This window comes from Peromyscus maniculatus, chromosome 19, assembly GCF_049852395.1.
Source record: "Peromyscus maniculatus bairdii isolate BWxNUB_F1_BW_parent chromosome 19, HU_Pman_BW_mat_3.1, whole genome shotgun sequence".
In the NCBI taxonomy this organism is placed as follows: domain Eukaryota; kingdom Metazoa; phylum Chordata; class Mammalia; order Rodentia; family Cricetidae; genus Peromyscus; species Peromyscus maniculatus.
In genome coordinates, this window is record NC_134870.1 from 34,862,889 (window position 1) to 34,875,956 (window position 13,068).

The 13,068-nt window shown below is 44.8% G+C and overlaps 1 protein-coding gene across 3 annotated transcripts in view; it reads right to left on the bottom strand.

Annotated features, from left to right (window-relative positions):
* Dpysl3 (dihydropyrimidinase like 3) overlaps positions 1–13,068 on the bottom strand; it is a 112,622-nt gene that overhangs the window by 2,515 nt on the left and 97,039 nt on the right. For all 3 annotated transcript variants that reach the window (XM_042263978.2, XM_042263980.2, XM_042263981.2), the window contains exons 7-12: positions 12,783–12,851; positions 9,431–9,551; positions 5,450–5,606; positions 4,395–4,536; positions 3,210–3,380; positions 1,794–1,973 (exon numbers count right to left, since the gene is read on the bottom strand). In XM_042263978.2, the coding sequence (XP_042119912.1) occupies positions 1,794–1,973; positions 3,210–3,380; positions 4,395–4,536; positions 5,450–5,606; positions 9,431–9,551; positions 12,783–12,851 (840 nt within the window). The remainder of the gene's footprint in view (positions 1–1,793; positions 1,974–3,209; positions 3,381–4,394; positions 4,537–5,449; positions 5,607–9,430; positions 9,552–12,782; positions 12,852–13,068) is intronic.

Genomic DNA, 13,068 nt, shown 5'->3' on the forward strand with positions numbered 1-13,068 from the left:
TTGGCAGCAGAGGAATCAGAAAGTACAGCTAGCTGGAAGTAGGAGCATGATGGAATAGACCTGTATTATCAGGATGGCTGGAGAAGAGCCAGCAGGAAGGACTGGAGTCTTAGATGAGGTCACATACACTGGTGGCATGAGATCCCATGGGAGGTCCACCCCTGGCTTTTCAGGGCTTTTCACATGTCAGGGTGGTGAAGCCCTCAACTGAGAGTCTGGTCTGACCCACTGACCTTTGCCTGTGAACTTGCCTAGGGACTGTAGAGCCAGTCAGCAGCACCAATCAACTGTGTGTGTGTTCTGTGTTGGGATTATGCCAAGAGCTGGGGTTTATAGCTTTGTGAATCATGCTGTGTCCCCCAGAGGCATTTATGATCTATGAGATTAACATAGTGAGACCACCCAAGGCAGGAGCAGAGCCTGCATGCAAGCTCCATCACATCACTGGCCATAGTGTATCCCAATGGGGGCCTGACAGTGAAGATGGACCATGATGAGACCTGTATGGAGCCCTAGCCCTGCCGTCTGTGCAGCGACCTGGGCACAGTGCAGCTGTCCCTCATGGGATGAGAAATGCGTAGTACTCCCCACCCAGTAATACTATAACTATAGAGTTTCTTTGGTCCCAGAATCTAAGTCATAATATAAAAAGTCTGTACTGGGCAAGTTTGACGTTTATTCCCTTTTCTAGCAAGACAAAACTGGAGTAGGGAACTCAAATCTTGCACCTCCATCGCAGTCTAGGGCCTGGTCTAGCTTTGCTTTGTGGGTCCCCAAAGTTCCAGAAAGAACTGGAAGCAGGAGAGAGACTCTGAAAGAAATGCCCAGACCCCATCTCTACATCAACCCAAGCTTCTGTTTGTGTGTATATGTGTGTGTGTCTGTATATGTGTGTATGTATGTATGTGCATATGTGTGTGTATATATGTATATGTATATATGTGTGTGTGTATAGATGTGTATATTTGTGTGTATCTAAGTGTATGTGTGCATGTGTGTATATGTGTATGTATGTGTGTATAAGTGTGTATGTGTGTGCATATGTGTGTTTATATGTGTATGTATATGTGTGTGTATATATATGTATATTTGTGTGTATCTAAGTGTATGTGTGTGTGTATAGATGTGTATATTTGTGTGTATCTAAGTGTATGTGTGCATGTGTGTATGTATGTGTGTATAAGTGTGTATGTGTGTGCATATGTGTGTTTATATGTGTATGTATATGAGTGTATGTATATATGTATGCATATATGTGTGTGTATGTGTGTATATATGTATAAATGTGTGTGTATATACGTGTATGCATGTGTGTATATGTGTGTTTGTGTGTGTATTTGTGTATGTGTGTGTATGTATGTATTTGTGTGTGTGAGAGAAAGAGTGGGGGGGGAGGAAGGGAGAGAAAGAGAGAGAGGATTCTGGGCATTTTTTCAACCGAGCAACCTTAGGCAGACTGGAAGAGAGATGGCTGGGTGTCAATCTGCTCTCATTATAAGCCTTTGGGAACAAGTTTCCTATGAAAATATACTATCATTACATCAAGCCCTTCCAATTTTAAACCAAAGTACTATAATAATGTGGAGAAAGTATTTGAGGAAATAAAAACTTTCTTTGGCCAAAACCTTTTTAGAAGTCTTCCTTATAGCCTGTGGGTTCTGTGCCCCATTTCTCCAGCATCCAGCTGTTGCTGTGACTCTTACTGTGAGGGCCTAGGAGGGCTGGTCCTCTGAATCCCAGGACTGTATGGGACCCCACTCCCTTTCTGACCCCTCTGGCTCGTTGGCACTCACCTTCCTCCTGGCTTTAATGCGCTTGTAGACATAGTCAGAGAACGGGCTGCAGGGAATGAAGCGGCCGGCCCCCTGGGTCACATGCAGGTTGCTGTCTTCCAGCATGATCTTGCCCTGGCAGATAACCACCAGAGGTGCCCCGCGAAGCTCCATCCCTTCAAAGATGTTGTACTCTGCAACCTAGATTCGGGGATGAGAACAAAGCCAGACCATGGGTATAGGATGAAAAGAAAGAGGGATGGGGTTATCTCCTGTGTTTGGGACACCATCTTTGGTATCAGTAGGAACTGAGTCACCAGATAAAGCCAGGCAAAGCTCAGGACACACCTGCCTGCTTTGATAAGGAACAGGAGACTGACGCACCCTGGATAAAGACGCCTCAAGCCAAGCAAAGAGCCTCACTTCTAGTAAGATCTTTAATGGAAATTCGATTGCCACTGCCACTGCCAGCTGTATTCTGAGCTCAGCTACAAGACCCCCAGGGATGGAGCCTGCACTGAGTGGGGAGTGGAGGACACATGGCCCTCTGGCCCAGACCAGTGCAAAATTCCACACCACCATGTGACTTGGTGTTTAAGCAAAGGCCATTCCTACCCCAAATAGGATTTCTACATACGTTCCTCACATGCTCAGCAGGAAGATAGAACTGCAGGGGTTTTGGGGTACTGCCTTGATTCTGGGATTTGAATGTCAGCTCCACCACCAGCTACAGAGATTACTTACTTTCTATGCACTTCTAGAAATTAGGCAAAACTACAAGCACAGGATAACAGTACCCACCCAAACATATCCACTGTTCATGAGATTCACTGAATAGAAAGAAAGAAAGCAAGATGCCTGACATATAACTACTTCAAGAACTATTTTTGCTACCAAGTACTCAGCACCTCTTTAAGGTATTGGATTTGGGTTTCAATCTTCTGGGAGAATTGGAGCAAATAATGAAAATAGTTAACTCTCTCTTCATTCAAAAACATAAAGTCTGTCAGAGGCTCTGCAATCTTGGAAGCGTGCAGAGAAGAGCTTCTTCTCTATGCCTCCAAACCCAAGTGGCCAGGAAGGGCACAGCCTCTCTGCAGACTACTTCACTCAGGAAAGCAAGAGAAAGATATAAACAGTTTAAGTATTTTTATGCCAATAAAACTTAAGGCAAACTGGGCTTGGGAGCATGCACAAGCCTCTTCTACCAGCCCTTAGGAGGCAAAAGTAGGGTTATTAGCAATTCAAATCCAAAGCCTGCCTGAGCAGGAGACCTTGCTTTCAAAACCAAGCAGTACACAGACCAAACACAAGGCTCTTCAGGGCTAGATGATTATTGCAGTCCATCCTAGTCTCTGAGACCGGCCCACCCTATCAGCCTATTCCTCGGAGTCAGCTCTGCACGCATATTCTCCATCCCGCCAACCCATGCCTCACCGACTGGTGGTTCTTGGCAGAGACAATCTTCACAGCATCTGGGTCCCAGATGACCAGGTCGCTGTCCGAGCCCACGGCTATTCTCCCCTTGCGCGGGTACAGGTTGAATATCTTGGCGGCATTGGTGCTTGTCACAGCCACAAACTGATTTTCATCCATCTTTCCCGTGGCCTGTTGAAATACAAAGACTGCATGTCTGTGCCTTTCTCCAGGTTGATGATGGCTCCATCAGTACCAGGCTTCTGAGCTCAGAGCAAAGTGACCACAACAGGCCCAGGAGTACAAAGGGACTGAGCACAGATTCCATCTATCCAGCAAGCTCAGGGGTCTGCTGGGCAGTCTGTACTTTACAGGGAAAAGAGGGAGACATGTGACTTAACAGTGAAGTTACTTCTGAAGAATGTAGTTTTTCTAACTATGTGCATATCGTTTACTTAAACATTTACTACTAATTCCAGGAAAGATCAGAGAGAATTTACAGTAAAAACAAATGTGAGTGTGAGCCCATTCTTTAGGTATATGTGTATATTTGTATATTCAGAGGATAGATACGCAAAGCCTTACTCAAATAGTGACAGTGGATATGCCTGTGTTACAGAATTATGTGTCTTTTTCCAGGTGTGTGTTTGTCTGAGGTTTCTAAGTGACCTTTGTTGAGCATGCATCATGTTGCCAATTAAAAAACCAAAGATAAACATTGCTAAATAATGAGGATGTGTTCTGAGAAGTGTGTTAGTGCTGATTTTGTTGTCCTGTGACCACCACAGAGTTCTCTTATACAGTAAGTCATCTATGATATCACTAGGGTCTTAATCTTAGGGGACCAATTATGGGATTCATATTGACAGGAATATCTGTACGCAGTATATAAGTTTTATATTAATTTTTAACAAATGCAAATGGGATTTGTAAAGATAAAACATTGTGGGAGTGGCCAAGCAATGACTGGCCTAGCTTGAGACCCAAGCCGTGAGAGTAAGCCCACCTCTGACACTGCCTGGAAGGCCAGGACCCAGAAGCTGTTTGGCCCAGAGACCTAGGATTGAACCAAACACAACTGGAGAAAAAAAATGTCAATGTAATGATGCCTAACAATAGTCTGCTATACTCATAGATTGGTACCTAGCCCAAATGTCATCAGTGAGGCTTCATCCAGTGACTGATGAAGCAGATGCACTCCCTTACCACAGCCTTGTCCCAGATGACAGACATGCGCTCCTCCACACCATTGGTGCCCTCAGGGATGGCTGTGAAGTTGTCCTTCCCGATGGCTTTCTGGGCAGTGCTGAAGGTACAGTGGGCACTTCCAGAGAGCTGCAGATCACCACTAGGAAAGGAGAAAGGTTCATATGACTAGGAGAGATAGCTGGAGAACATTGGCAGGGAGAGAGGGTTGAGGAATGGCAGAATCATGTTTTCAGTTTGCAGCGCCTCCATCCCTTACTAAGCTGTGTGAGTGAGCATGGGTAGTTTCCTCTCCTCTCTGGGCTCAGAAAGCAAGGAAATAGAATTAGATCATTAGACTTGTCTTCTGTGGCAAATGTCAAAGAATCAGGTGAGGGCTGGAGAGATGACTCAGTGGTTATTAGCACTTGCTGTTGCTGCAGAAGACCCAGGTTTCATTCTCAGCAGCCACATGAGGTGGCTTGCAACTGGCTCTAACTCCAGTTCCATGTTATCTTATGCCTTTTTCTGGCCTCTACAGGCACCTACTCACAAGGTGCACATAAAGACAAGCATTTGAGTATAGGCATGCATGCTTGTATAAATACACACACACACACACACACACACACACACACACACGGACTCACAGAGTTGTAAAAATATAAGGACTCAAATGACCAGTAGCCTGATTTTGAGTCTCCCTATAATTATTGGCTAAGTATCATCATGACAAATGCTTTGAGTTCTGACAAATAACTTTAAGTGCCTTGATCATCAGTTGCTTCATCTGTAAAATGGCGATAATAGTGCCTCACTCATCAAGTTGTTACGAGGGACAAGGGTGAGCACAAGCTTGGCACATTACAGCAATCAGCTGCCGAGACCCTTATTCACACCGAAACTGTGTCATCCATTGAACTGTCATATAGAAGAGCCAGTTTTCTGTACTCCAGACTGCAGGAGAATTTGATGCTGCTGCAGACTCTGATCTACCATCTAGACCATACTGCTGCAGCCCCCATCCCAGGTGGCCCCAAGATGATTCCACAGAACACATGGTATCCTGCACAAACCTGGCCAGCAAGGAGTTGATGTAGTCAGGAGTGGTTGGGTCAGGGCTCAGAGGTGGGGATGTCACAAATGCAGCTGCCTTGGCCCAGTTCTTACTCCAGTAATGAGTTCCATCTATCCCGAGACTGGCAGTGATGGGTTCGCCAAAGACCACATTTCCTGGAAGGGGTGAATGTCAGTTTTGCAAGAAATATGTACTGCTCCAATCCAGCATATCTAATCAGAACTCTAACTCTTCTCAAGGCTCTGTCTCTGAACTTAGGCAAGCCTAGGGTTCAAGTTTCTATTCACAGCTTTTTGAGTCTCTTTTTCTATTAACTGTAAACAAATTTGTATTCTGTAAATAATAAGAAGCCATTAGCTGTAAGGTGTGGCAGTAAGCCTCCCACTTTGAAAGCAATTTAAATTTAAAAATGAAGAAAATAAAACTACATACTGGTTATACAGAGTTCAAGAGCCATTTGAAATATTAAAATGTCAGAACAGTGTGTCCTATATCTCATAACTGATGAAATGAGATTCTGTTTACTTCTCAGACTTGTGAAAAGACTTAGCGTACATGAAGGGTCCGGCACATGGTAGATGCTTACTAAATACTAATTTCTTGTATGTACATGTGTCTGTGTATGTGTTTGGCATGTGAGTGGAAACCATTTTGGAAGGTATTTATGCATCTGTACACATGGGTGTAGAGGCCAGAGGCCAATGCCAGATACCCTTCTCCACTGTCCTCCATCTTACTTTTGGGGACAGAATCTCTCACTGAACTGGCAGCTTAGCAACTGGACAAAAATCAACTGGCCAGCAAGTCCCAGGGGCTCTCTTGCTTTCATCATCCCCGAGCTAGGACTGCGAGAGCAGGCCACCATGCCAGCTTGTTGCTCAGGCCCTCATGCTTGCAAGGCAGATGTTTAACCAACCGGGCCTGGTGTCCAACACTAATTTCTTTACTGCCTACACTTTTCCACTGTGAGAGGCCCAAAGCCCTGAGTGTGGTCCACATCGCTGGGAACTGCCAGCTCTCCTGCTCCAAGGACAAGATTCAGCCCTGCAGTGAAAAACCCATTCTGGGAGAATAAGAGGCTCTTACGTGTTTTTATTTTGCTGTTGTTTTCTTTTTTTAACCATTGTCTCCTTTGGCTACGCATTTGCCATTTTGACAAACATTGACTTGGTACTGGAGACCGAACGTGAAATGCATACGTTGGGGCTGGCCCTGGGATGCGGTATTTGGATACTTTTTAGAAAGAGATAGTGATCCAGAAGGAAATGCTTCCCTCCAAAGTTGGCTGGCCCCTCATTTCTCTGCATCAGCGTCAGGACAGGAATATGCCGATAAGCCTCGGGCATCTTTAACCTTCATCTTGTTCGGCCTTCTGCCATCAAAGTTTGCACAGTCATTTTCTAGCCGGGATTTCATAGCCAGGATTATAAAGAGGTTTTGCCTCATTTTAACTTCAATCAAGGACATCCTGGAATACTAGGTAGGGGGAAATTCTAACAATGCTTCTGCATTCAGTAGAAAATATCCATGATTGATTAGTGATCAATCTGCCTACCACAGAAAATCAGAAGAAAAATATCAGTGGTTCACATATGCATCCCTGCCTTCAGGGATGGTGTTAACAAGGATTGACCAAAAATATAGGATCGGGATAAATGAAGAAGTGAGATTCGAGGAAAATATTCAGCTATTACAAGAAACACATCCTTAAGAGAGGACTGTTCCTTGGGACTACATTTAGGAGAGAAGCTGAAGAAACTGAAGTTCTCCACTGTATCTGAGTTTGAATACTGAACTGCCCAGCTGATTCCATCAATTTCTTTATTCAAAAGTGTGATAATAATGCCCCTGTCACATGCCTCAGAGTTGAGAATTCTGCATTTAGAATATTAATTTCAGTACTTCACTGTATTGCTGTGTGTGTGTGTGTGTGTGTGTGTGTGTGTGTGTGTGTGTGTGTGTGTGTGTGTGTATGTAGGGACTGGCCTAGGCCCTTGAGCTTCTACACAAATGCTTTTTTACACAGAGAGACAACCCCTCTCTCTGCTTTAACTTGGTACTTTTTAAGATTCATTATGAGCAGCAGAGTTCTTAAAGAGCACTAGGGATGGGTGATGAGATTCTTTGCAACTTGACCAGAAACAGATTCGGGAGGAAGGAGTAAGGCCACCCTCCATCTTCCTGCTGGAGGTGCTCTCAATGCTCCCCAAGAATGGCTGTCCAAAAGATGTTCATAGCTTCAATAGCCCCAGCCCTGTTTTATCACCAGGATCCACATCCCTTTGCCTCGAGGACACAGTTGTGTGAGTTCTCCTTGCCAGAGAACCATAGCCAGAAGACTAATGGAAAGAAATGTCTACCACGAAATATGAAGTAAGAACAGCATATGCGTGAAAACAACCCAACCTCAGGTGCCCTGGTTATTCTGAGCATAGAGCTCAAGTAGGGCATGAACACCAGCAGCAGGCATGAGAGGTTAATGGCCTGGGTGGTTAGGGCTGAAAGAGTGAATGTGATGGCCTCTCTCCTCCTCTTCTTTTTTCCTTCTTTCCCCACCCTACTTCTAGGAAGGAGAATTTGACTGCTCTCCTGGTTCTCCTGAACACCTCTCATCCAGCGGAGTGGTGCCATTAACTGCTGAGAGACAAGAGCAGGTTTACCAGGATAGTGGAAAAATGGAAAGCAACCCAGAACCTGACTGCTCGGCAGACATCTGGACACCTAGACAGATGCCTCTCTCATAGAAAAGGGCCACCTTTTCCCAGAATGCTAGAGAACTGGAAAACACTGCCAGAAGTCAGCCAGGCTCTTCTTAAGCCCCCTGGTCACCCCCACATGGAAACTGAACAGGGCCACTTAGCTGAGGAATCACTCAGCTTGGGTCTTTTTGTTAGCAGACGACCATCAGCACACAGCAATAGCAAACGCGTGACTCATGGGGGATCTTCTTTCCCAATCAAGCACAGCGCATATCTCTAGTTTCTCCATCACACTGTTTACGGGCACAGCTTCACCACCGAGCCCATAAGCCTATCACTAAGGACAAGATATAAAACTCAAAAAAAAAAAAAAAAAGCTTTGAAATGGGATTTGAGATAGACACTGCAAGCCCCAGTTAATAGCAGTGGACAGCAAAGCAGAGGGCAGAAAGGCGGTGAAGACAGAGCCCTGGGCCGTGAAGACCACAGTGTAAGACTCTTTTCTAAGCGAACTTGTGCTGACCGGTATGCTCAGGTGGCTTGACCTCACCCCTGTCATGAGAATGCTCAGAACGGGCCAGACAATGCTGTCTTCTTTAGGGTGTGCTGCGATTCAGGGATGCACACAGACCCCAGACAAGATAATCCACACTATTCTTAGACACTTGCTTAAGCCATTTCTTCACTGCATCCATCACCAGAAAATGAGGACGATAGATCCTCCTCCCCCCAGCCCCCAGGACCCACATATCATCTATTCCTGTTACTGTTAATACTGATCATGAAACCACCAGGAAGAAAAAAAGAATGGAGAAAACAGTGAAAGCTTTAGAATACTAATGTCATTGCTTAAACCTCCAAGCTAATCATGCCCCAGTTACAGCCAATACTCTGCTTTTTTTTTTTTTTTTGGTTGCTGGTGAAGCCAATTTTGCCTGGATCTTCGACTTCTACACTTATATAATATAGACTGGTGTGTCTATTTCCAAAGCTCAGATAATGCAAACTGACATCAGACAGATGGAAAGTGAGTGAGAGATGTACCAAGTCTCAGAGAAATTAATTCATGCTATTATTTAGGGCAAAATACTTAACCTTCCTGTTACTTCAGTTTACTTATATGGGAGAATATAAGTAGAACCCCAGTTGTAGACAGAGGCTTCCTAGAGAGCAGGGCAAGGGACAGAAAAGGCGGTGCCATTTCTAATACAGTGGACAGCCAGGAATTGGGGAGCCGTGTAGTGCAGTAGGAGGTTCACAATCCTGAGAGTACTAATCACCTTTCTTCCTGGCTTGTGAGATGAGATCAGCTGCGCTCTTGCTCATGACCTTGGTGACATAGAGGGGGCAGTTGGTCTGGCTGGCGATGGTGATGGCACGGAACACAGCCTCAGCTTCCAGCTACAAAAAAAAAAAAAAAAAAAAAAAAAAAATTCCCCAGGAGTCAGTAAGAGCGTGAGCCTCTCTCTCTCACCCTTGCTACTGCCTGCCTCTTTAAAAGGTGGTAAGACAAGGCTGTGAAGAGGCTAAGAGAACAGCACAGGGTGGGGCTAGAGCACTGCCTCTCTCCTCTCCCCAAATAGAAGCCTCTACTCTCCGATTTCAGAGCAGAGTCTCTGGGAAAACCCAATCACATCATCAGGTCTAGAATCTCCAGTGAAGACAATCAGGCACCCAAGGACATCAGGTCCTTTCCTGCAGCAATGGGGTCAGCAAAGGGTTGGTGCTATGAAGGATTTATTAAAATAATTCCCGGGCCAAGCTCCACAGCACAAACACTGTTCTTTTTTTTTTTTTTTTTTTTTTTTTTTTTTTTGTGATATATATTTTTTATTTTACAGTTCTACATATCAGCCATGGGTTCCCCTATTCTCCCCCCTCCCACGCCCTCCCCTTACCCCCAGCCCACCCTCCATTCCCACCTCCTCCAGGACAAGTCCTCCCCCGAGGACTGTGATCAACTTGGTAGACTCAGTCCAGGGAGGTCCAGTCCCTTCCTCCCAGACTAAGCCAAGTGTCCCTGCATAAGTTCCTGGTTTCAAACAGCCAACTCATGGGATGAGCACAGGACTTGGTCCCACTGCCTAGATGCCTCCCAAACTGATCAAGCCAATCAACTGTCTCACCTATTCAGAGGGCCTGATCCAGCTGGGAGCCCCTCAGCCTTTGGTTCATAGTTCATGTGTTTCCATTCATTTGGCTATTTTTTTTTCAATAATTGAGTAAAACTGAAATTTATTATATGCCACAGTCGTCCTAGGGACCAAACACTGTTCTTATTGCTGTTCTCTTCCAACCTACTCCAATTCATGTTTTCAAATATGCCAACTAACCCAGCTGTGCTTAATACATGAGAAGTAATGGTTTTCTCCATATTTGATTAACCACGTGAGATTTGAGAGCTCAGGCTCCCTTGGGTGGACTGAGAGTGAATCCTGGTTCTGCTGTGTGCCAGCCAGGTAACCTCAAGTACGTCATAAAACCACCCAGTACTGCTGCTTTCCTGTCTAAGTGGGAGTAACAGTGAGTTCTGGTATCTAGGGCCATTGTAAGGATTAAATGATTAATCCTTTTGAGAAATTAGTGCCCAGGACAGTGGCTATTGGTGTGATCATTGACCATAGTTTCTGACCAATGTGAAGTCTGCTACTGCTCAAACCCTGAACAAGTCCTGTTCAGCCTGGAGTGGAGACAGTGGTGATTTCTCATTGAATCATCAGCCATTCTTTTTCATATGCATATGACTTTCTGGGTTAGCTTGCACAGACCAACACTTAAAAAATATGCTCCAAATAGCTTACAGATGTCTAGTGGCTGCATAATGCAAGCCAGTCACTGCATGGTGAATGTAGTTCAGTCGGCTTGAGGAAGTGAGTAGGCTGAGCTGGTATCCTCCAGAAGGCTCCTGGATGCAGGTGAAGCCCTCTCAAGTTCCCAGACATTGCAACCCACAGGTTATGCTCTGTGACTCTGGCTATCCTTTCTGAACAGCATCACTGGAGACTACATCTGGCTGAGCTTTGAACTGAAGAGCAGCTGGCTTTTCCTGCACTCACTCTCACTTCCTACCTTTGCTGACCACTTCAGCAGCCCCATGACCTCAGTCCTGGCTTCTTTGATCCTATTCCCTTCCAGCAGGGCAGGCTTTTCTGCACTTTGACAACGTGACTATCTTTAGAAGGTTACATCACGTTTCTGCTTTACTCAGAAGAGCTTCTGGAGTTGTTGAGATTTACAGCTAAGTGGCCTTCTTACTAAAAAGGAGATGGGACTGGGAAAGGTTGAGGTGGTGGGGGTGGAGTGAGGTTGAAAAAACAAACCAAGGAACAAAAATAGACTTTGCTGTGAAATCCCCTGGCGGCGTCTAAAGAACTCTGTCTTGCCAGCATATCCCTCCAGTGACCAGTATTTATCGCTTCACAAACAGTGTTGGCAACTATGGCCAGGTAACACCACATAAGTGATTTTCCAGTTCTTTAAACATGGTCAGCCCCCTGGCTGACTTTCTCTAAGCTTCAGGTTCTTTACCCACACAATGCCACTACCTTGAGTGGCAGCAAGAATAGCTAAGACAAGGCAAGCAGTTAGCACTGCCAGAAATAAGTGTCCCTGAGAAGGTGCCTAGAATTATTAGGGCACAGATTTTTTTTTTTTCAGGAATGTTGTGTGTGACTGGGATGTCAATCATTAATTTTAATTATAATTTAATTCATCATTAATCATAACAGCTGTAACAACTGGCAACCTCTAAAAAGCTGACCGTGTTCTATCTCCATCTGGATGCCCTGATACAAGTGTATTCAGCTTTGAAAATGGATACCTCCTTGCAATAGGGAATTTTCTCTATATTTGTGTTACATTTAAACTTTTTCCAGGCTCTAGAAGAAATGAGGAAAGAACAAAATCTTTAGGTTCCGGTTCTTCTGTGGGGTTTGGCATAACAGAGTTAGCTCCCCTGACATGAGGACCATTGATATCACCCACGGCTGGCAGGTCAGAACCACCTAGCTTTCAGACTGGTGGGTGATTAATTCCAAGCTCTGAGCCCTGTGCCAACAAGAGAAATTGCTGACATAAGAGATAGGAATTAGTCTCTACTCACCTTTGACTGGCTCTGCAGATGCATACCCTGATTCATATCGTGAGTGAAAAACTTCCATTTCTGACCACAATCATCACTTTATTAAAATGAATAGACATAACGCCTATGAAAAGTCTATTCAACCCCCCCCCACATTGTCTGTGTTTTGCTAGACTCAAAGTAATATGAGAGTACATAAGAATGTCTCCAGTACTCATGATGATTAACAAAGACTTAGACATTCAGCACTCCTACTGAAGGCCCAGGGAGGTCCTGCAACTGAAGGTCAGAGGTGAGCATCTCCTTTACATTCCTTTCTAGAAGAGGTCTTTGAGAGAAGTCATGCTAGGTGGTGTTCATAGATTCTATCACCTTTCAGCCATGCTCATGCCTACATTGTGTGTGGGTGTGGCTCAGGAAATTGGGGGCAAACAGAAACACTCCAAATGTAAAGTGAGTGGCAGGCTAAGACTGTGACCATCAGTTTCAACTCTTACTGCCGTCTTGGTTTTTCCTTTTGTGGCCCTTCTGCTCTACTCCATGCAACCCACCTCTTCTGGTCTGCTCAGAACGTGGCCTTCTGGGCCAGTTATCCCCATTTCCAACATCCGGGCCTGCTCCTAAAATAAAAACAGAATGGAGAAAGTTCTTAGATGGTTGCAGCCAAGATTTGGGAAAATGACATCTGTATGCTCTGGGCTAAGATGCTCTCAAGGGGGAAAGAATAAAATTTATACATTGGACAAATACGTAATTCCACATTTGGAGTTGTAAAGTCGAATCCTTAAAAAGTTAACTGGCTTCTTGTTTTTATTAAAAGGAATATAGTTAAGAGTG